The sequence below is a fragment of the Triturus cristatus genome, chromosome 3_2 (assembly GCF_964204655.1).
Source record: "Triturus cristatus chromosome 3_2, aTriCri1.1, whole genome shotgun sequence".
Lineage (NCBI taxonomy): Eukaryota > Metazoa > Chordata > Amphibia > Caudata > Salamandridae > Triturus > Triturus cristatus.
Window position 1 is genome coordinate 304,149,384 of NC_140584.1, and position 25,172 is coordinate 304,174,555.

The 25,172-nt window shown below is 45.2% G+C and overlaps 1 protein-coding gene across 1 annotated transcript in view; it reads right to left on the bottom strand.

The window, feature by feature from the left end:
• NUDC (nuclear distribution C, dynein complex regulator) overlaps positions 1 to 25,172 on the bottom strand; it is a 94,833-nt gene that overhangs the window by 10,352 nt on the left and 59,309 nt on the right. Inside the window, exons 6-8 of the mRNA XM_085647711.1 lie at positions 19,560 to 19,754; positions 18,382 to 18,465; positions 7,012 to 7,130 (exon numbers count right to left, since the gene is read on the bottom strand). Of these exons, the coding sequence (XP_085503837.1) occupies positions 7,012 to 7,130; positions 18,382 to 18,465; positions 19,560 to 19,754 (398 nt within the window). The remainder of the gene's footprint in view (positions 1 to 7,011; positions 7,131 to 18,381; positions 18,466 to 19,559; positions 19,755 to 25,172) is intronic.

Sequence of the window (25,172 nt, forward strand, 5' to 3'; positions counted from 1 at the left end):
CTTGAAAATGCCGACTGAGCAAGTCTGCTTGCACGTTGAGTTCTCCTGGTAGGTGCACCGCTTTCAATGAGATGTTCCTTGCTAGGATCCAGTGCCACAGGGACTGAGCTTCCAGCGAGAGCGTTCTGGATCGGGTACCCCCCTGCTTGTTCAGGTAGTACATTGTGGTGGTATTGTCCGTCTGTACTAGAATGGTACTCGTCGTTATCGCAGGTAGGAACGCTTTGAGGGCTAGGTGGACCGCCCTGAGCTCCAGCATGTTGATGTGGTACAACTGCTCGCTGCTGGACCACCGTCCTTGAGTTTGCAGAGTCCCAAAATGCGCACCCCATCCCTGAAGGGATGCGTCGGTGATTAAGGTCTGAGTTGGGGGCTCTTGATGGAAGGGAATCCCCACTTGCAGATTCCTTGGCTTCAGCCACCACTTGATTGACTGTTTGGCTGCAGAGGAGAGGCAAACCTTTTCTTCCCACAGGGAGTTCCTTTGATCCCATTTGTCCTCGAGATCTTGCTGGAGAGGACGCATCCTTAGCCTGGCATTGGGCACTAGGAAGATGCAGGATGCCATGGCCCCTAGCAGAGATGAGATTTGCCTTGCCGACGACAGATTGCTGGTCATAATCTGTCTGCCTTTTAGCATAATGGATGACTGTCTTTCCTCCGAAGGAAACACTTTTCCTACTACGGAGTCTATAGTTGCACCCAGGTAGTGGATCCTCTGCGTTGGTGAAAAATTGGACTTTTTGACATTCACTCTGAGACCCAACCTGCGACATAAGTTCAGGCATAGCGACAGCTGTGTCCGCACATTCTGTGGTGATGAGCCCTTTATTAGCCAGTCGTCTAGGTAGGGATAGACGAAGACTCCTGCGCGCCTCAGAGCAGCCGCTACTACTGCCACGCATTTTGTGAATACTCGAGGAGCTGACTTCAGGCCAAATGGGAGGACTTTGAACTGATAGTGAGCGTTGCCTACCACAAACCTGAGAAATTTTCGATGATTCCTTAGGATGGGAATATGGAAATATGCATCCTGAAGGTCCAGTGAACACATCCAATCGCCCATCCGGAGAAGAGGATATATTTGGTGGAGCGCCAGCATGCGAAATTTTTCCTTTCTTATGTGCTTGTTCAGTATCCGTAGGTCTAAAATGGGTCTGAACTCCGCCTTCACACTCCTCTTTTGGATGAGAAAATATCTGGAGTAAACTCCCTTTCCTCTCTGGTTTATGGGCACTTTCTCTATTGCAGATTTGAGTAGTAGCGTCGCTACCTCTTCTCTGAGCTGCTTTAGATGCTGGGATGACTTGACAGGAGGAATCGATGGGGGGTGACTTCTGAAACGAAGCGAGTACCCATGACGCAGTATATTGAGTACCCACTTGTCCTTTGTGATTGTCTGCCACTCTGGAAGATGATGCGCAACACTTCCTCCCACCGGAGCGGTGGACAGCATCGGAGGAAGCGGTTTCTCATTGCTTCCCCGGTGCTTTGTTTCCAGCATTAGACTGCCTGTTCTTACCTCGTCCCCTGGATGGCTTGCGGGACTGGTATTGCTGTTTCTTTTGACCTTGCTGGTCCTGGTTCTTTTGCCAATGAGGGGTTTGAACCCTCTGTTGGTAATTGCGCCTGTCATTTCCCTTGCGGCGTCGAAACTCTTTCCTCTTTTCAAGCCCGACTGCTTTCATGGTCTCCAGCTCTGCTTTCATACGGGCCATTTCCTCGTCTGCATGGGACCCAAAAAGAGAACTACCGGAGAAAGGCAGATTTAAAATTCTTGCCTGCGCTTCCGGTTTCAAGGCCGTCAATCTAAGCCAGGATGTTCTTCTGGCTGTGACTCCATGTGCATATTCATGCGCTGCCAGTGTTGCCCCATCCGCCGCTGCACTTATGATCTGGTTAGAAACCAGACTCCCCTCATGCAAAATCTCTTCAAAGTCCCGTCTGTCCTCTGATGGAACTTTTTCAATGAACCTCTGAAGAGAGTCCCATAGTGACCTATCATAGCGCCCCAGAAGCGCCGAGGCACTTGCCACCTTCAAGCTTGAGGATGCTGAGCCGCAAACTTTCCTCCCCCAGGAGTCTTGCGTTTTACTGTCCTTATCTGGTGGCACCGTTGAAGATCCAGCTACTGCATGCGTCTTTCTGGCAGCGGCGGTGATGACAGAGTCCGGTGGAGGATCTGTTTTAAGGAATAGCGGATCCTCCGGAGCTGGACGGTACTTTTTTAGAATTCTCGCCGGCGCCGTTTTGGTGGTTGCTGGCGTGAGAAAGATATCCATTACCGGTTGTAGCAAACCGGGGACTAATGGCAATAACGGGCGTGTCACTGTGCGTTCATGAAGAGTTTCAAAAATTATGGATGCGGTGGTCTCCTGAACCGGCATAGGGATATTTAATTTTGTAGCTCCTCTACACAACACTTCTTGAAATGTAGAAATATCATCTACCGGAGATACCCGAGAGGGTGGCGTCTCCGAGAGTGTCGGTGAATAATCCCTTTTGGATGATCTGGAAGAAGGGGAGGTAGAAGGGGTCCTACGGCGCCTTCTCTCTGATCTGGTCGACTCTCTTCTGAGGGAGGCAGACCTGGATCGCCTTCTTGGTGCTCGAGAGTGACTTCGGGATTCTCTTTCTCGAGATCTTGGTCTGATCGGTGTCGCTGGGAATACCACGCCCCTTATTCTTGTTAGCGATGCCTTTATTGCGTCTGGTACAGCAGGGTTCTGAGGCATCTCCCTTACGGGACTCTGAGGTACAGCATTGTCCTCCTCCTGCGAACTTTCTCTTGCAGGTACTGGAGATTGATGCACAAGCTCTGGTGATTCTGATCTTGAACCTGAGCCCTCTGATCCTGAAGGCGAGATAGATATGAGACGCGGTGACTCAGGAGTCGTATATATCAGTCTATGAGGAGATTTTCGCCTTGAGACTGGTCGAATCGTGAGGCGAATATGCGACACCTCCTGCGTACCCTCAACAGAGGGCTGCCTCGACGGTGATAGGCCTATCACCGGAGATCTTTGACTCGAATCTTCGAGGCTCCGAGCTTCTTGTCTCGACGTCGAGATTATCTTCGACGGAGGCTTCATGTACCTCACCAAAGCTTTGGAGACCTGTGAGGACGGAGGCACCTGCCTCGACGTCGACTCCGACGGAGGCACCTGCCTCGACGTCGACTCCGACGGAGGCACCTGCCTCGACGTCGACTCCGACGGAGGCACCTGCCTCGACGTCGACTCCGACGGAGGCCTCTGCCTCGACGTCGACTCCGACGGAGGCCTCTGCCTCGACGTCGACTCCGACGGAGGCTCCTGCCTCGACGTCGGCCCTGACGGAGGCGTCTGCCCCGACGTCACTCCTGACGGAGACTTTTGTCTCGACGTCGAATGCTCCGACGACGTCGAAAGCCTCTTCGCCGTCGAACGATGTTTCCTCGACGGCGATCTTGATCTTGACGGCGATCTTGGTCTCGACGTCGACTGTGGAGATCGCCTACGTACTTCTCGCGACGTCGAATGATGTCTCGCAGACCTCGACGTCGAACGATGTCTTTCTTTCGACGACGAACGATATCTCTGTGCAGACGTCGATCGATCTTCTCTTGACGTCGACAGATGCTTTTCGACGTTGAACTGTGGCGCCGAGACCTCGACGCCGAGCTTTTAGATGCCGTCGACGTCGAACGCATCCGCTTCGACGCTGAATCTAAAGTCGACGACGATTTTCTCTTTGCAGCATGACTTCCCCTTGACTCCTCACCTCTCCGCGACGATCCCGCCGCTGGAGTCTTCGACGCCGAGCCCGACGTCGATGGGGAGCAAACAGGGACCAACTGCCCCGACGTCGACCGTTCTGCTAGGCCATACAGCCTAATCCTCTCCCTCTCCTTTAAAGTCCTTTTGGAAAGGTCTTCACAATGACGACATGTTGCTGGAGAGTGAGAGTCCGGCAGACAGATGATACACACCTCATGTGTGTCTGACGCAGCCTTCTTTTTTCCACAAGATGGGCATGGAACAAATAAAGAAGGCATTTTTCTGACAAAAAGGCTGAAAAATCAGTCAGAAAAACACAGGATACTGACTTCCTCACAGAAGTTGTAAGAAGAAGTCCAAAAAAATCTTAAAGTTGTAATAATTCTTGACTAAAGAGTCAAAAAAGAAGAGAGCTGAATTCCAGGGTCCTGACTGAAGGAGCCGGAAAGAACAACTGACCTAACTGTCACCCCTGAGGCATGATGGGATATGGAAGTCAGGGCTGCCTTAAAGGCACGGTGCCAGTTTTTACCTGTACAGGGCTTTTTAGTCTCTATGGTATTGTATTGCAATGCAGCCTGCAGGCTGGCAATGTGTTGTACATCTGTGTTTTTCCACAGTTTGTTCTCTTTATTTTTTGCTTTCTCATGAGTGTTTACCTCATTAAAAAAAAAAAAAAAAAAAAAAAGAGATTTAGGTGTATTGTTATACCTTTATATATATATATATATGTGTGTTATTGGATGTGTATATTTACATTGCCTAGCCTTTTATGGGAGCTGCATTTGCTTGGAAAAAATGATATATGTTTATACATATACAGAGCTGTATATATGTATGTTTTTTACATATATAATTTTATTATTTCCGGGGTCCCCGCACATGGGCGGGAATATTCAGTGCTTATGACTATTGATGAGGATCCCCTGGAAGAGAACTAAAAGGACTGCACTGGAGCGCTTTATTGAAAGTGCAGTGACCACTCCTAATTTAAAACTAAACTAGGATTTCTAATGTACTTTTTACTGCTATTTTAATTTCTTTTGAATTTTGCACTTTGCTCGGTTTTATTAATTTAAAAAAAAAAAATCATTTTAGCACTGTATTTACTGAGAGACTTCTAAAAAGATCTGCTGTACTATAACAAATCCAAACAACCTGTCGGGTCACTATCCGACACACTGAGAAAACATCCTGAGATAAGAGCCGGTTGTTTCCATGTACCTGCGCTCTTTACAGCTGCTGATAAAGCACACCTAAGATAGAGACTGGCCTTGGCACGTTCACAAGGACTGCCCCCCCCCCCCCCCCCCCCCCACCCCCCGATGCGACATCAGACTCCTGGCCTCTTACATAATACCACAGCTACCTGCCCGTGCACATCGCTGGAAGGATATTACGAGAAGCCCAAGGTAAGGGGAGGTCATTGAACTGTGACAACAGTTTCCACGAGTTCAAGTGGTTGACTGTTAGGCTTCCATCTCAAGTTTAAAGAAATTGCGTAAGGAGAAACATCTCTGCTGCTTGGAATCTGCAGTAGGGAGCCTGACTTCAACACGAAGAAATCCTCAGTGTGGATCAGGAGTGCTGCATTCCCACCTCGATAAGAAATGCAGAACTAGGAAATCCAACCAACATGGCACAAGGTATCCAGCGCAGCAGTTTGTCCAATGCAAAAGGATACAGTTTTGAGATCCAATTTATGTGCCAGAGCCTGCTGCACCAACCCTATGCCCTACACAGAAGAAACACATACACAGCATGAATATCAAGAGGAAACTCACTGTCCAGACCCTTTAAGAGCTGCTCATTCCAAGCCACACCACTGGTTATATAGACCAGCTCACAGGAAGTACTGTTCAGCCCCTGCCAAAAACAGGAGTATGGAGCACTACTTAGAACATGTAGGTAGAATACACAGTCAAGGCCATTTGGCCACTGCCTAGTGTAGAGCACAGGCATGCCTGTACATTGAAACAAGGCTCAAGGCCTAGAACCCTCAGACCCTGGCCTACAGCAGAAAGATACGGCACATTAAGACCACTCACTGTCCAGATCCAATGGCACCTGTCCAGTCTGGGTCACAGCACTGCATGTACATCGAGACTGTACTTAAAGACAAGATCCATTACATGTCCCTCCCCTTCCACCCATTACAGAATGAGGTAACACTGCTTATACAAGACTCTTAGGACTAAACCATACAGACCCCACCCAATGCAAAGAGAAAAAGGCTGCGTTGCTTGCATATGGAGAACAAACTCACTGTCTAGGTTTGTCCAAACAAGACAACAATGCATGTACAAAAAAGCTGGACTCTCGAAAGGAACCCTTTGGCTCACACTCAATGCAAACCAGCATTGCCTGAACATCGCAACAAGACTCTAAGGGCCCGATTCACAGAACTAACTTAAGACAAAATCCTAAACTTACTACCATTTTGGTATTCACAGAAGGCACTTACTCATTTCGGTATTGACAGAAGTTAGGAGTCCTAACTTTAGGACTCCTAAATGCCTTCTGTGAATACCGAAAGCCTTAAAATTAGGATTTTTCTCAGTTTAGTAGTAGTATAGTTAGGACTCCTAACTTTAGGATGCCTAAATGCCTTCTGTGAATACCGAAAGTTTTAAAATTAGGATTTTTCTCAATTTAGTGGTAGTAAAGTTAGGAGTCCTAACTTTAGGACTCCTAAACTAAGAAAAATCCTAATTTTAAGACTTTTGGTATTCACAGAAGGCATTTAGGAGTCCTAAAGTTAGGACTACTAACTTCTGTGAATACCGAAATGAGTAAGTGTCTTCTGTGAATACCAAAATGGTAGTAAGTTTAGGATTTTGTCTTAAGTTAGTTCTGTGAATCGGGCCCACAGGCTAGATTCTTCAGTCCCTGGCCAACACTTGACATAGCACACTTTGTATAGCAAGACTAAATTCACAACTTCAGTCCCTACCTTATGGCACATCAAGGCCAAACTTTTGATCTAGACCCTTTGGCCATGCCAGACACAGCAGTACTGCTTGTACACCTAGACTAGATTTAAGGCCTAGATGCTTCAGTCCTTGCTCAATGCAGGATCACAGCATTGAGAAATGATGTTGGCAGGGGTGCCATAACCGGATATCACCAATGTACAAGGAACATTGCTTGCTCATCAAGAAACTGGGTCAGACATTGGCCAGACTTTGCTACTAAAATACACTTCAAATAGCCTACTATGACAAAGACTGCAGCAAATCAATCTAAGACTTACTTCTTTAGGATGTCCTGCTTCTTCTGTTCTTCAGAGGTAGGTAGCCCCATCGACTTCTGCCGCTGGTCATACATCATTTTTTCCACCATGCTGCGTGTCTCGCTGTCCAGATCTGACAACTAAAGGTGTATAGGAACATTCAAGCCTAAGTTGTAGTAGAGACACTCCCCCATGAGTCATCAATGAAGAAAACATCCAACCCCACATTAAGCACTACATGAAGTCCACAGCACCAGCCTTCATCCCAAAGAGGTATTTTTGAGTAACACAAGTGTTAAATGACGATTTATACTGGTAGTAAATATTTTCCACACCACGTCCCAGGAGCACTGCTGAAACGAATCCCTCACCAGCTTTCTTACCTCAAGTGCATTTCACACCCCCATCCCCAGAGTGAAAATTGAATGAATTTATACACACACACACATTACATACACACACACACATTTATTTTTGGGATAAAAACTCAAGTTGAAATTACATCATAGTGAGAAATTGTAATAATGTCTTACTTTACAAGAAAACTATAACTTGCGACCCTGCCATGAAATGTTGACATCAAGGATATCATTTCAAATGCTAGAGATGTTATCAATGATGTCATGGAACAGGTCATGAGTGATGTAATATGTGAGGTAATTAGTAGTGCATTGCAACAATGTCATAGTTACTTTAAAGCAAAACCAAAGGGGATGATGGACGGAGTGTTGAACATTCGGGCTGGACTGTTCCCATGAGGCACAGGGTCAGACTGATTTGCATATAGCCATGTCTGAACTGGGGTGGCGGAGTGAGATAAAGAATGATGATGGATTAAACCCAGATCAGTTGACTGGGGGTGAGTGCTTGCAATCTTCAACACTCTGTCCATCATCCCCTTTGGCTTTGCATAGTTACTTTAAGGCAGAACCTGCTTGACATAACTAGAACTTGTAATTTTTAGTGGTTTTGCTCATAGGGTTTTTTAGTTTTTTTGGGTAATGTGAAAAAAGAAATTATTACAATTCCCAACTAAAACATCACTTTAACCTTTGGGTTTTTTTCAGCAAATTTCTATGTTTTTTTTAACGTGAAGTAAGAAGCCCATCACCGAGCACAGCGTGGGTTTGGGTGCAGGGCCTGGCCTGTGCCCAGACCCTTCTCTGAAACCAACGCAAGCGCCTAACCCATTGCCTGACTAGGTCATGTAACAATATAAAGGGTGTTATTTTAAGCAAGGTATAGACCTACTGGGTTTGTCAAAGGGTCAGAACACTAAAATATAAAAATCAGGCATACTGGCTTTATCAAGGGGTCAGCAAATGAACACATACTAAGCAGACCGATTGGCTTTGTCAAAAAGTGAACAATAACAAAACTTTTTGGGGTAAATTCTTGCACTGGAATATTTAATAATATTTGTATTTTCAATAAAGCATTTTTTTTAAACAAACCATTAAACCCGTTTGAGTCAACATTTTTCTGGCAACAAAAAGCAGCCAAAAAACCAACCACAAGGGGTACCAGCACTGCAGCTGAAGACCATGCAGATTCTGCTCGGAGTACTTTGAAAATAGTGCTAAGCTCTCCTAGGGTCTTGGATTCAATGACCAAGGAGACTTGCTGTGTTTTTTTTTAAATGTGGTTAGGGAGGCTGCTGTGGTTCCTGCATCCCCCCACAACATTTTAAAAAGGCTTGTTGGTGCCACTGCCCCTTCCAGGGACACCAACAGCATCATAAACAATTTTTACAAATCCCTGGCAGAGTATCATGGGGCGCTACCTAACTGTAGCAGTGAATGTGAAATGAGCAGCTCTTCCACTCATTTCACGTTCACTGCTTTAGATTTATTTTTTGGATGGGAAGGGTGGCATGTGGTCCCCATCCCCAAGCATTTTGAAAGCCCACGAAACCCATTATAGTCCATATAGATGTTAAAACGCATTTTTCTTTTGATCATAAAAGCACACCTTGCATTTTAGGCATTTCCAAAATCTTTTCTACTTTACTGGTAGCCAATTCAATGTATCTGGTTTCCTACTGATCTTGACTTCTTGTAAAGAGGTCACCTAGTGATGCAGTTTTTAGGGCTGGCGCACGCGTTGCAGTGCGCAGCGAGAGCCCTTTTGTATAGGGTTTTGAAAGCTGACCACACGCTGGTGCGTGTGATCAGCTTTCGCAGTCAGGCATTGGCTTTCGCGCGCTTTTTTTTTTTTTTACAAAAAAACTCACACGATTGGGCAAAGGCGGGACAATGTCCCGCCTTTGAAACGCCCATTCCCGACGATGGCCAGCATGCGCAGCAGCGCGTGTTCGCCTTGCTGTCCCTGCTGCGCTCCCTCCCCCCTTCCTAGTTGTTGACGCTAGCGATCGCGAGGCGATCGCTTTCAGTGCCGCTTGTTTTCTTTACTTTTGGTATAATCGCGGCACCCGCGCTTTACTTTTGATGTTATAAGTAAAGCGCGGGTGCAGCGATTATACCAAAAGTAAAGAAATAGAAAACCGCGATTATATCAAGAGTAAAGAAATAGATTTTTTTTTCTATTTCTTTACTTTTGGTATAATCGCGGCACCCGCGCTTTACTTTTAACATTAAAAGTAAAGCATCGGTGCCGCGATGCTTGTGACTTTATTGTTGTAAAGCCTTCATTGTAAAGGCTTTCGTTGTTTAGCCTATCATTGTTTCAACAAACAACCGCCACCCTGTTGTTCAAGAGCTGGGTGGGGGCCTTATGCACCACCTGCCTACAGCTCCACCCCCACAGCACTGCAAGCAGGTCTGAGCCTGGTATCTCCAGGCCTGGAATTACTGCCACTGAATGTATTACATTATCGCATTTATGTAGCGCTTTTCTCTTGCCAAGGTCCCAAAGCTCTTTCCAGAGTCACATGTTACACTTCTGTATTGCATGGATGGGAGAAGGGTGTTTATTAAAATGTGATTTATTACGATCCGCATAATGCAGCATTATTTGTCTTTTTGAATGCATTATTTAGTTAGCTAAACCTCACCTCAACCCCCATTAGGCCCTCAGCGCGCGCCATTATTTTCATAATTCTTTTACATGCATTGAAATCCCTTTGGCCGTCTCCTGTGAAGCCCGGAGAGGTTCTTTCCTAGTACTGTTTAAAATATCTGGCATTCCATAAATACTGGACCGCAGAGGGATAGCGGCCCTTGGAGGCGGGGGCCTGACAAAGAGTTCTGGCGCATTCCAGACGCCCTGACCAGCTCCTCGTTGAGCTGGGAGTTGAGATGCCTAATTCTGCATCAAGGTTCTTTTCGCCAGAGCACAGGGGCGCGGTCTCCCTTAGCAGCCCCCCAGGATGCCACATCACGGTTATGGGGTGTGAGACATCAAGCACTCTCTGCAGGCTTGGGGGTTATGGAATGGAAAGATGGCAGCCAATTGCCTCCGAGGTTTCCTTCCCATGTTCGATGATTGCATAGAAGGCGCTGAGCTCTTCTAACTGATGTTGACAGATTGTGGGAGATCTTACAACTGGCACATGAAAAAGATGGTAGTGTTTTCTAAACTATAAAATGGGGTCAAATTATGCATTTTTAAGAACACTGATCCATTTATTTTAATCGCACACGCTAAAGGCTTTTGAGAGAGTTTAGAAGAGTTTAACATACAAATGACTTCAGGCCCATAGAAAAAAGAAAAAAATTCAAGACAGGTTAGGGTATTTTAAAGGCTGTCAGAACTGGGCGAAAGCCAGTTTCAGTAGTCAAATCATGTCACAGAGTTGTGTACTACCCATCCACAAAGCAGTTTAGTACCTCCTCGTGATAGAGCGCGCTATGCAAATGCTGTTACAATATAGTCAGCCATGTGGTCAGGTTCACTACTGACAGTGTTCCAATCCTACAGGGAAAACCCAAAAGAGGGATGTGTGCGAGTGGGTAGCATCCTCACAAGCGCCTAGACACCCTAGGCTAGTAGAGCGCTAAATAAATTCAATTTTCATTTCACTACTTGTAAACAAGCTATGGCAAAGCCAATTGGCTTTGTTTATAAGACCAATCAGCTTTGTTAATGCTTTAGCCATGCTGTGCAGTGGCTGCTGTGCATCTTAGGTAAAAAACAAAAAAAGATAAAAAACCTGCATAAAACGCAACACGGGCCCCCGACTCATTATGTAGGTGCACAATTATATTCAACACATGTGCGTGCTTACAAAAGGACACTGTTTTTTTTAACCAAGCCGATATAGATCAATACATTTTTAAAAAGTAGCACGAAAGTGTTGTTTTAAAGCAGCATGAAAGTGCTTTTAACAAAAAATTAATGAGAGGGTCGCTGGAGCGGCCTGGAGGTTGGTGAGAATCAAAACGGTTGGCGAGGATGAAGCAACACACAGGTGGATGGGTGAAAAGCAACTGAGAGAGAGAAGATGGGCACAAGAGAGCAATATGGTGCAGGGCAGAAGCACACAGGTGAAAGAGAGCACCAAGAGTGTGGATGGTGGAGAGAAGCACTTTGGCAAGAGAGTGAGAGGGAGAGAAAAGCACTTCAGGGAGACTGCTGGAAAACACATGCACTCTCATGGAGACCTTAAACAAAATTAAAAAAGTAGTTCCTTAAAATTGACCAGAGGATGCATAGAAGCCAGCTAATGGAAGAGATGGTAAAGAAGCTATGCTACATGGGAGGGACAAACAAGACTGACAAAAAGTAATCAAATAAGAAGCAGCTAAAGGAGAGTGATAGCAAAGCCCAACAACGGAAACCACAGAGTGGGCTCTATATGTCCTTGGTAAGCCCATGATATTGTCTTTTGCAACCAGACAGCTTGCGCTGTCTAGCAATCTCATACTAAAATGGGACAGCATTCCCCTTAGACCAAGGCCACAAAAGTAGCAAGTCAGTTCCATCTTTAATATTAGCTCACAAGAAAAACAATCATTTGCAATGCAACAGGTCTCGCATTTACATTAGTATGAGCTATTGGTATTGTAAATGACAATGCCTTTTATTTATGTCTTGGTTTTTTAAACCTAAATAAAATGCATTGTCATTTTCAATGCCAATAGCTTAAACTTGCGTAAATGCGAAACCTATTGCATTGCAAATGCTTGTTTTGTATGTAATGTTAGGATGATCTGGTAGTAATTGTTTTAAAGTATTGTCCAATTATTCTTTAAAAGGTTTTGTATTTCATGATTTGAAACATTAAATTCCATAATATATCTTATGGCTTTTAAATCTTTATTATTTCCTTAAATTGTTTTCTTTGCTAACAGATCTTCTCTTTCTGTTTTTTGCTCTTTTCAAAGTATCATCCAACACTGTTTTAGGATATCCTCTCATCTTAAATCTCAAGTAAATGTCATTAGCTTGTTATTCAAATTCTTCATTCTCAAAGCAATTATATCTTTCCCTGAGAATCTCCCCATATGGTATACGCCACTTGAGTGCCCGGGGGTGTCCACTATTTGCAAGTAAAATGCTGTTACAGCTTGTTGGTTTTCTGTGGATTTTAGTGCAGATGTTTCCATTTTCTATATAGATCATTTTATCAAGATAATTTATTTCTATTGCACTGATTTCATAGGTGAATTTAAACTTTTGTGGGTTATTGTCCAATAATTTGATGACATTCTAGAGATCTTCTTTGTTTCCCTCCTATATTAAAAATAAATGGTCTATGAAACGGACCTACATTGTTACATGTTCCAATACTTTCACATTTTGTTCAATCAATACCGTTTCTGCCTTCCACCATTCCATTGTTGAATTTGCATATGTTGGAGCGAAGGATGTACTCATTGCGATGCCTTGCATTTGCAAAAACTAGCTCTCATCAAATAAAAACACATTACGTCTGAGGCAAAAGTCCATCATCTCAATCAACATCTCAGAATGTCCTAACAGGCTAACTGATCTAGATCTGAGTAAGTTCCTGCATGCGCTTAAGCCACCCGTATGTGGTATTGACTTACATAAAGGTATGTCTATGGTTGCCATGAGGTAATCAACTTTCCATGGGATTCCATTTATTCTGTTCAGGAAATCCATTGAGTCCCGCAGATAAGATGGGAGATTCAGTACATAGGGGAATAAAAAGATATCCACAAACCTGGACGTATTGTCTAGAAGTAGATATGTGGTACTTACAATTGGCCGACCGGGTGGATTTACAAAGTCCTTATGTACCTTAGGTAAGAAGTATATTGTGGGCCCTAATGGGTGATCTTTCTTGAGCTATCCATATTCTTTGTCATCTAACACACCCGCTAATTTCTCAATTTTTGATGATAGATGACCATTATTTAATTGGTTAGCTCTTTGGACAACTTCTCATAATGCTCCTTGTCATCCAATTGTCTTCTAGCTTCGTTAATATATTTTTCAAGATCCATAATGACTATGTTTCCTCCCTTGTCAGACGCTTTGATTATTATATTCAGATCATCTTGGAGATCTCTAGGGGCTGGCCAATCATTTTTTGTCATGTTGCCCCCATTATCTCGCTGGTTCCTCTTCAGTTCCCTATGGATTATTCTGCTCAATCACTCTATCATTACTTCTTGAAACAGATAGATTTTGTTGCCAGCTGGTAACTGTGGACAGAATCTTGATTTAGGACAGCATTTACTTGCTGCTGTTTTATCTGTTGAAATACCCATTAACTCACAATACTCCAAATCAGAGAGCTCTCCTAAATTTGTTGTTTCATTGGTTTCATCAGATTCAGCATCTAAGCTTCAGAGACCGGAGATGGACCATGTCCTTACTGGGGAGTACAGAAATATCCTGAAAATCCTCATTTTTTTCCTTTTCATATTTTTGTGCAAAATATTTCTTCAAGTTTAATTTTCTGGAGAATTTGTGTAGGTCAATTCTAGCCATTGCAAGATCGATTTTCATGTTAGGGCAGAATGTTATGCCTTTATTCAGTAATTTGATATGTTTATCTTCTAGTTCTTCGAGGCACGGTTGAGGACTAAATCCTTGTCAATAATAGATGTTTTAACGGTTTCTCTCCTCTGCCCAGTCTTCTTCCTTCTGCCTGTCTTTGATCTCCTTGCTCTTTTAGCCTTGAGTTTGTTTTGTTGAAAGTACTCCTGCCCAGTCTTCTGGTGTTCATTTGGTACAGACACAGCTCTCCTGAAAAATCCAGTTTGGGCATAGTTGTTGAGAGCCTTCGTCCCCCGAACAAAACTCTGAACTCTCTACACTGGATGCTGTAGTTGTTTTCCCCACTGCTTTATCCATTGTCTGTCTACTGTAGAGAGACTCAAACCTTCTTGCAAAGATATATATACTGCCAGTGACCTAGTCCACTCTGTCTCTATTGAACTGTTTGCTCTATTTGTTTGCATTTCTTTTTCATGTATATATTACATATATATTTTCACTGAGAAAACCAAAAGGTTAAATTAACGTTATAGTTAGGCGAAATGTTCAGTAAAAACGTAACGTTCTGAACTCTACCAACCACTGTAACTCCAGTTTTAGTTATCTCAAGTAACTGGAACTAGTGCACTAATGTAACTAAAACTCGCACCCCTGCCAGGCACAGTGATCATATCAATGATTTCACAGAAGATGTCATGATTGATGTAATATGTAGCAAAATTAGAAGTGCATGGTGATAGTGCAAGTTATAGTCACCTTAGGGCATTTAAAGCGTTTTTTAGAATTTAAAACGTTACATTATTACTGAACATTTCAACTAACTAGAACATTACTTTAAAGTACCTTTGTTTTCTTCAGTAAATTTCTAGGGGTTTTTTTTTTTAAAAAGACTAATATTTACCCAATATAAGTTAATCCAACTCCCGCATGTAGCCAACCCCATGATGCGCAGGGTGTTTGTTTGTGCATGGCGGGGGGTTGACTTCACGGTCTTTTAATAAAAAGGGTCACGTGGCCCCCTTTCGCCAAACACATTATGGTCCTGGGCTACATATATAGTTCAAACAGGAGGGTCATGTGACTCCCCACCGAGTCTTATTAGGACTCTTTTTATATTAGGGGGAAGGAGGGCTGCTTGGCCCACCTCCCTGAGCCTTATTAGGACCTTGGGACCACCCTTCCAGGGCCGATTTTCGGCCCCAGGGAGCGCATTCCCTAGGGCCTGCTTCATTTTTTAGGGGGAGAAGGGGGCATAGGACCAACCTGGAACCCCCCCCCCCCCCCCCCCCCCCGGGGCCTGTCGCAACAAAAGTTGCGTGCGCTGGTGCCCACCCAGGGTACTCACTAGACTGTTGCTGGGGGCCGCGGGGGGGGGGGGGGGGGGGGGGGGATGGTGAGGCCTAAAGTCCCCGTGGCCCCAGTCGGTTCCCCGCATCTAGCGGGAGCCGGCATTGCTCCTGCCAGCAAGGAGCAGCTAATAATGCTGCTCCTTGCGGGCGGGAGCAATATTTAGAACGGTTTCTCTGCCCGCAGTGAAACAGATCCAAAGTCCACTGCAAGTGGGCAGGAGCATTTTTCAAACTACAGCCTGCTGGCAGTGGACTTGGTGTTTGCTCTCACTTAGCAGTTGATTTAAAAATGCTCCAGCCAAGCGAGAGCAAACACAGGTTTCCTTGTGCGTAATGGTGCAGGCAGGGGAGCGGCTATGTCCCCGAGAGTGGACTCCCCAGGCCATAGCCTGAGAGCCAGCCCAGGGGTCCACAGGACCATTAATGTGTCAGGGAGGGGGGGTTGGGTTGGGGCCTTAAAACACTGGGCCTCCCTGGGGCTAAAAGCATCTCGGGGAGGGAGGCCAAGCGCACCCCCCCTCCCCTAAATATGGGGGAGGGGAGCTTAAAAAATATATACAAGCGGCGAGAGACCACACTTTGAGACCACACTTTTTTTTTTTTTTTTTTTACTATGCGTAGATCTTCTGCAAATCTGCGTCAATTTTTTTTAATTTATTTTTTAAAATATGTTTTTGGCCGCAGGCGTTGTCCCTCTGGAACCCCCACCACCAGGCCTAGAAGGTCAAAATATTCCTACTCTGCCCCCTTGTGTCTTTTTTTTCGTTTTTGTTTTAGGACTCTGACTGAGTTCAAGTCCTAAGATGGCTGCCACCACTTCCTATTTGAGGTGGTGGCAGTCAACCAGATCTCAGTTTGAGATCTGCCAGGATTTGCTGAGCCTCTGAGTCCCTTGATAAAGAAAGTTTTTGATCATCAATTGGTCAAAAACTACTGAACAGATTTAGACCAAAACACGAAAAGCATTCTTTCTGGGCTTAGATATAGCATTCTGCCAAATTTGGTGTAAATCCGTTCAGCGGTTTAGGCTGCAGCTGTGTATAAAGTTCCTAGTGGAAAAGGAATGGGGAAAATGCATTTTGGGCACCCCGGCTTTTTTTCTCAGCCCCTGCTTGACAGATCACCCTGAAACTTTCCATGCGCATACTAGCAAAAAAGAGCACTTTTTTGGAAAGTTCCACGTAGATTTGTCAAAAGGCGCCAAAGTTATCAGTAATGATCCTAACTAGAACTACCCAGTGGAAAGAGGAGTCGCAGTCACAAATTGGCAATATTTTCTTTTGTTATTTAAGAACATCGGCAATCCTCTGCACCTGATGCGTTTCAGTCTTCAATGACCTAGTTCACAGGTGAAACATGGCAGTCCATCAGCACTGTTGGCGATCACTGGTAAGTTTGCTCATATAACCTTTTGGACCTCTTGTGGGCCTCCAAGGGGTTTTCCAGTCCTATTGCATTCTGGAACTAGTGGTCCCAAACAGTTTCATTACACACCAAGGTACAAAAAGCATGCTTTCTGGATTAAGATCTAGCTTTCTGCCAAATATGGTTTAATTCCCTTCAGCCGTTTGTGGTATTGCTGTTCAATTTTCCTAAGGAAAATTGAATGGCAAAAATGCATTTTGGGACCCCTCTTTTCTCTGCTCCCGCTTGACAGATCACCTCGAAACTTTCAAGGACGGAGCAGAGATGGGTAAACTTTGTGGGGGGAAAGGTTTGTCAAATGGCACCAAAGGTAGAAGCAAAGCAAAACTATCCAATGGCGACCGCCACTGTGTAATATATTTGTATATAAATTATTTTTTAAGACCTAGATAGAGGTGTACCAAAAGGTTTGTTTGTGCATGAACACCAGACTTAACAAAAATATGTTGGAGACTAATACACAACGTTCAGTTGCAAGAGGTCTATTGCACAAGTGTGGATTTAGGGTCGGTGGCGCCCAATGCAACAATCTATTTTGAACCCCCCATGACCTCCTTCCCCATGGATTACCTCACTACCTCCCTCCAAAAGCACTCCTCATCTGTCCCTAGCCCCTCTCTCACATTTATTTGTTTTATAGCACTACTAATACCAGTGTAGGGTTTCAGAGCGCTTTACATCACAAACATTATACAGAGACAAGAATCATACGTGTGTAAATCAGTGTATAGCAAATGTTACATAAAACAATGAGAATTATAAGGAGTAGGATTCACACGTAATTAAGAAGTCAGTATGTTTTAAGAGTGTTTGGTCTGGAGAAGCAGAAACTCAAGAATTTAAACGTACCACAGTGATTGGGATTGGCTTTACTAATAAGAATGTATTTCTACCTAACCAAACCTTTTTCAGCAACATTAGGATAATGAAAGTCTGGGGGGAAAAAACATAACGTTCTAACCTATAACATTCAGTTTGCATGCAGCACTTTGATAACAGTTTATAGATCACTTTGATTAGGATTGTAACTCATGGATCTGCAAGTAACAAAATAATTTTTGTGACAAAAGCAGTAACCCACTGAGACCTCCACATGAAATACATTTCGGTTATCTGCATGGTACATGTTCTTTGCAGCAGGCATATTAGCCCTCTGTGCTACTTTATGATGAGTCAAAACTGCCACTAGACAAAACTCCCATCTCTCTCCGGGCAGAAACATTAATCAACAGCGTTATCTTTACATTTTTATAGTTGCCTGAAAACTACTGGGCACACAAGGAGCTCCGCAGCAGGTGTTTTTAAACCCATGTTATTTCTAAACACAGCTCCACCCAAGGTCAGTGCCAGGTGCGGTTGCACTGGACGCACCACCCTAAAGCCAGTCCTGCTGAGTATCACAATTCCCAAAATGATCCATTGTGCAGGAAAAGGGTGCCTGCTGACATAACACGGCCTACTGGCTATGCAAAGAAGAGGGAGGGGAATAAAGTACCCTAGAGCAGTCCATCTTCAATATAATGATTGCAGGATGGGCACAGCGTCCAATCAAGGGTGCGGCAAGTCACGTACCCCAGCTACACACTGTCCCTACTAATTTAATAGTACCAGCTGCCTTCTTGGTACACTCGGTTATGCACCTTCACCTCCCTTCCCACTGCTAAATCACCTTACCTCCAACAGACATGCTGGTAGAGAGGAACCAGAATATGAATTCGGCAGTCAGACTGAGAGTAGAGGTGCTCACCTTTGAGTTTTCTGGGTTTACCTTCTTGGTGTTGATTTCAGGATCTGTGGAAACTATCTTACTCCACCACTCCATTTTATTGATCTGTTGAGCAAAATACCACAATTTTAGTACAAGAGAACATCCTACTGCAGTCTGTTGACCCTCAACTGTAAGGTCAAAAACATGCTACAAACACCTCCACCTCACAAAAGATGTGCATGGGTCGTTAACCCGTTCCGTGCTCATGACGGAACCACTCCGTCATGAGCCACGGGTGCGCTGTGCTCATGACGGAGTGGTTCCGTCATGCTGCGGCCGTTGGCGGCCGCTCCGCCCACGCGGCGCTAATTTCCCGCCTGTGCGGGCGATTAGCGCAGTGGGCGGAGACGTGACGGAACCACTCCGTCATGAGCACAGCTCACCCGTGACTCATGACGGAGTGGTTCCGTCAAGAGCACGGCGGCACCGCAACTGCCCCCAAACCCCCCCAGCGCCGCGGCGGAATTCCTGCCGCGGCGAAGGGGTTAATCTGGTCTTCATATCTTGCATAATTTCTAGTGGCCATTTCTGATCGGGTTACGGTCGCTCCTCAGGTCTTCAGTCTCCCTTTTTGTCTCCTATCTCAGAAACACTGCCTTCCTGTGCTGCAAGATGTGCCCTTGCATGTTTCCAGTCCAAGCCGCAGCCAACGGGTGCCCAATCTATATGTAAAATCTCGGATTCCACTCCCTTACTCTACTTGGACTTATGCTCTCCCCATGTGTTCTCCTAAATGTAAACTACTTACTGGATTCACACCCCCATTCCCAAAGAGGGAGTGCCATTTAGCTGCACTCCACAATTCTTCCCTCGAATGTTATTACTCCGTCCGTCGATGTAACAAAGCAAGATACTCATTTGTCAGACACTATTACACCTACAAGATGTGCCTGCTCGATCTCCCCCAGGTGTGCCTTCTAAGTCATCCACATGGCGTTTGCATACGCTTTACCAGAGGTGAGCATTCCATAGGTGTGTACCTTCTACCCATCCAACCACCAAATAAAGGCCCCGTTATACTCAAGTCGTCGGCCCAAGGGATTTGTAGTACAGTATACCATAACCCACCTCCTCCCAGACAACCATATTCGTCTCCCTCCACTCTATAGAGATGCTCTTCCCCATCCTACAACCAGGGACAGGTAGGCAGGCCTCACCTTCTCTAGATGGACAGTGATGATTTTGCCGTCCTCGATTAGCCAGGAGCTTTCCTCCACCTTCACTTCATTGTAAAATTCCCCATCGATGACTGGAGCCTGGCCCTTGAGACCAACCTTGAGATGTCGTCGCTGAATGTCCACTACCACGTCCTTTCCCTTTAACCGGAAGCTCACATTGAGGGGTACCACCAACTGGCAGGAATACATAAATTATGGGCTTACTACACAAGAGAAAACACTTTGCATTTTCCTCCATGGTAGTTATTACAAGTGGATGAGACCACTCGCAACTTGAACCAAAACCAAAACACCCCTGGGTCACTCAAAAAAGCAAAAGGCCCAAATGGGCTAGTTAGACTAGTTCTACTGGCCTATCAGGATTCAGCAAATCCAAGGTGCCATATATGAACTGTGAAGAAACACGACCTCCGTATTATTTTCAGTAACCATCCATTGGAAAACTGGACTGACCTTCTTCAGTGCTGGGAAAAGCATGGAGAACACCACGAATACCCATTCAGGATAATAAGTTAATTTTTTTATTCAGTGTGACGGGACCCAAGATCGGTCAGGCTCAGAAATGTAACCATGGCTCAAATATGAACTTGAATGATTTGGTCTCTATAATGACAAAGTATACCAAGGTATTTTAGTTTTAGGCATCTGGGAACGGGAAAGAAACTACCTCCACGTGTCTGGAATCAGGAGGGGAACCTCATACATCGAGCATTCAATCTTAGGTGAGACACTTCTGTGAACTGATCCAGCATTACTCAAAGCTCTTACCTGGGTACTATATAGACACAGACTTACAGTTAAATAAGGAAGCAGGTGCCCACATAATCACCCAAAATGGCACACGGGTGTATGACAACTGTGCATTTTACGGACAACAGTGTCATTCCTAACACAAAGAGCACACATGCTGTGCCCTGCTCTTCAAGCAAACAGAAAGCAAGATCACCACACATGGGGCGACAACCCTTGTGGCAGTGTGGAACAACCCCCATCAAGTTGGTCAGATGCTGACCAATGGAATTGCCAGGATCTCTATTAGGACACACACAGACATAAGGTACTTTTTATCATCAGCATTCAAAGCACTAGAAGAACAATTGTTACTTACCTGTAAACAGGTGGTTCTCCAGTATTGGTGTCTTTCATAGATTCACATGCTTGAATATTCCCCGTCGTCGGAGTGGGAGTCCCACGGTAAATAAAATAGCAATATATATATATATATAGTAAAATATATACATAAGTAATCATATAATTAGTGCATATAGGTGTAAAACACACATAGTGTACCTATAAGAGAAAAACTCCATAGGAATACAATGGAGAGAGACAAAAGACCTTTGTAGTCTATCTCTGTCATTATGTAAGTCCGAACTCCAGCCAATCAGGCGTCAGCCCCTCTCTAGAACCTTCTCCTCAGAGCTTCTCACCTCAGATTTTCGTAGCACAAGAGTGACTGTAAAGTGCATGAGGAGAAGAGAGCCTCTGAAGGGAGGAGGGAGGGTCGCATGTGAATCTATGAAAGACACCAATACTGGAGAACCACCTGTTTACAGGTAAGTAACAATTGTTCTTCTCCAGTATTAGGGTGTCTTTCATAGATTCACATGCTTGAATATAGAATAGCTAGCAGTAACAATCACCATTGTTTCCATGCCAAAATAGATTCAACATATATAGATAATCAATCTTCTTATGCATAAAAACAGTATTGAACAACTGTAACATTGTAAATGCATAATATATATGGAAACAATATGGAGGCGGGAGGAAGAGGCTCACCTTACTTAAAAAGATTGCGCAGCACTGCCTGTCCCACTGCAGCATCCTCCTCGCTTAAAGTTGCCAAGCAGTAGTGCTTAGTAAACGTGTGTCTGGTCGACCACGTAGCTGCTCTGCAGATGTGTTGCAAAGATACTCCAGCAAATAAGGCAGTAGATGATGAGACTGCCCTGGTGGAGTGTGCCCTCACTGGAGACTGCAGAGGTTTATTTGCCCTTTGGTGGCAGAAGACAATAGCTGCCGAGATCCAGCGTGCAATCGTTGGTTTAGTAACCGGACGTCCTTTATGACAGCGTCCATATGCTATAAAAAGTTGATCGGATTTCCTGAAAGAAGCTGTCTTACTGATGTAGAACTTAAGACACCGCTTGACGTCCAAAGAATGTAATCTTTGTTCTGCAGGTGTCTGAGGATTGGCAAAAAAGGTCTTTAATATTACTGGCTCATTAATGTGAAAGTCAGTAGGCACCTTGGGTAGAAATGATGGATTGGTGCGTAACACTGCAGCATCCGGTTTGAACTGCAGGAACGGAGGTTTGATGGTAAAAGCATGGATGTCACTGACACGACGAGAAGACGTTAGTGCCAGAAGTAGAGCTACTTTCCAAGTGAGATATTTTAGGTCGGCCTTGTGAATGGGCTCGAACGGAGGTCTCATCAATTGTGCTAACACAACGTTGAGGTGCCACAACGGAGGAGGACGCCGAACTGGCGGAAATTTCCGGAATAGACCCTTAAAGAATTGGCGGATTATTCTTGAGGAACAAAGGGAACTTGATCCATCTTGCCGGAAACGGGAAATGGCTGCTAGAAAAACCCTTAGGGTTGCATGCGACAGTCCAGAACTGGCTAGGTGCAAGAAGAATGGTAGCAATTGCTCTGCCGTGGAATGTATCGGATGGACTCCGTTAGCAGCACACCAATGGCAGAATCATTTCCATTTAAACTTGTACGTCCTGATTGTAGAAGGTGCTCTTGCCTGGGCCAAAATATCCCTACAATCCTGCGGGATGTCTAGGTGGGCGAACTCATGGTGTTCAGGTTCCAGGCTGATAAGCTCAGTGAGGAGGGATTTGGATGACAAATTCTCCCTTCGCTCATAGTGAGCAGATCCGTCCGATGTTGCAGGAGGATTGGTTGGCATTGGGACAGGAGGAGCAGTTCTGAGAACCACGCTTGCTGTGGCCAGCGCGGGGCTATTAGGATCAGGTGGCAAGGTTGTCTCCTCATCTTCCAAAGAACCCGAGGTATGAGGGGTATTGGAGGAAAGGCGTACGCAAATAGATTGCACCAGTTTATCAAAAGGGCATTCCCTTGTGATTCCTTGTGGGGATGCCAGCTTGCGTAATTTCGGCATTTCCGGTTCTCCGGCGTAGCAAAGAGATCGAGTTGCGGACGGCCCCATAGTTGGAATATCCTCTCTAGAGTGGGTTGGTGTAACTCCCACTCGTGGGTCGACGAGGAGGACCTGCTCAGGGAATCCGCTAGGACATTGGATACTCCTGGCAGGTGTACTGCCGTTAGCATGATCTGATGACTGAGAGACCAGTCCCAAATTCTTTGAGCTAACCTGGAGAGACTTGGGGATCTTGTTCCGCCCTGTTTGTTGACATAGTGCATACAGGTTGTGTTGTCTGTCTGTATTAGCACTGACTCTCCTTGGAGCAAAGGCAGAAAATATTTTAGAGCCAGAAAAATCGCCATGAGCTCCAACTTGTTGATGTGCCAAGATCTTTGATGTGTGGACCATCTTCCCTTCACAGAGAGATCCTCCAAATGTGCGCCCCATCCTTCTAATGAGGCGTCTGTTGTGAGTGTTCTGTCCGGTGGCAGCGACAGAAAGGACATGCCTTCCGTCAAGTTGGCTGGAATTGCCCACCATGCGAGTGCTGACTTCATCTGATCTGTGACACATATCATGTCGTGGAAAGATCCCGTTACCTGACGCCACTGAGCATCCAGAGCTTCCTGTATAGGACGTGTCCTCAGCCGGCAATGAGGGATCAAGGCAATGGATGATGACGCCATCCCCAGAAATGATTTTAATAGTCTCACAGAAACTGACTCTCTTGATCTGATCAGAGCCACCAGTCGCAGCATCTTTTTGAGACGCTCCTGGGAGAGGAATGCCTTTGCTGACACAGTTTCCAGAGTTGCACCCAGAAAATCTCTTTGTTGGTACGGATGAAGTTGGGATTTTTCCGCATTTACGGACAGGCCTAAAGAGCGAAACACGTTCTGGCACAGAAGAGTGTGTTGTCGCAGGTGAGTGCTTGACTGAGATTTCAGGAGAAAATCGTCCAGGTATGGAAATATTTGCACTCCCTGGAGGCGCAAAAACGCTATTACTGGAGCTAGTACCTTCGTGAACACTCGAGGGGCCGAGCGCAGACCAAATGGTAACACTTTGAATTGGTAATCGTGTTGACCCACTCGAAAACGCAGGAACCTTCGATGCCGCTGTAAAATAGGGATATGAAAATAGGCATCCTGGAGATCTATCGTCGCCAGAAAATCTTCCTGCAAGAGTAAGCGCAAGATGTCTACTAGCGTCATCATACGGAAGGATTGGCTCTTTATATATTTGTTTAGTGCTCTTAGATCGAGGATGGGCCTCCACTCTCCGTTTTTCTTTGTGATCAAAAAGAACCGGGAATAAAAACCTTTTCCCTTCTGAGACACTGGTACCAGTTCTATAGCTCCTTTTTGCCTTAAAAGTCGTACTTGATGCAACAGTTCTTTCATGTGAGCTGGTGGCGGTCCGGAGGGTGGAGTGGGAGGAGGGAATTTGGTGAATTCTAAGGCGTGTCCCTTCTTCACAATGTCCAAAACCCAACGGTCCCTTGAGATGGAGGACCATTGGGAAAAGAACAGAGAGATTCGACCTCCAACCTTGTCCGTCTGGTAAGAGTCACTGTCTCTTTGATGCGGTTCCTCTGTATGAGGATTTTCCTCTATATGACTTGGAGGTTTGCTGCCGTGATGTTTGCTGTTGCTGGCCATAAGAGTAACGGTTGGACCCTTGATTGTAAGGTTTGTATTGTTTATTGTCTCGTCGAAAACTTGTGGAGGTGCCGCGTCCGCGTCCACCACGAAAATTACTCCGCTGAAATTGAAGGTTTCCTAGTGATCTAGCTGTTTCAGTGTCCTTCTTTATGGACTGTAGAGCTTCATCGACGTGGCTCCCAAATAATGACTCGCCGTCATATGCCATGTTAAGGATCATGGACTGAACCTCCTGACGAAAGGATGTTGATTTTAACCATCCTTGCCTACGCAGAACAGCCGCTCCGGCAAGCTGACGGAAACCCATGCAGGCGATGTCTACAGCACAATCGATTATTTCCGCCGATGCCGCTTCTCCCTCTTGGAGCAACTTCATTGCCTCCACTTTAGATGGCTCTGGTAACTCCTGAACCACATCCGAAATATCAGCCCAAACTTGTCTGTCATATCGTCCCAGGATGGCCAAGGCATTAGCTGCTCTAACCACAGTAGAGGCCATAGAAGAGAATTTACGCCCTATGGCATCCATCCGACGTCCGTCACGATCCGGAGGCGAGGTGATAGAAGATGCCGGATTTTTCGCCTTACGTTGCGCTGCCTGCGTAACGACCGACTCAGGTTTAGCCTGACCCGTGAGGCATGCTGGGGTTCCTATTGGTGCCTTATATTTCTTTTCTAATCGAGGCACCTGTGTTGGCAAGGTATTCGGTGTCTGCATTAATTTCTTGCCTTCTTCCCAAATAAACTCAACTATGGGAATAGCATGAGTCTGTTTGTAAGGTTGATTCTTGAAATCATAAAGGA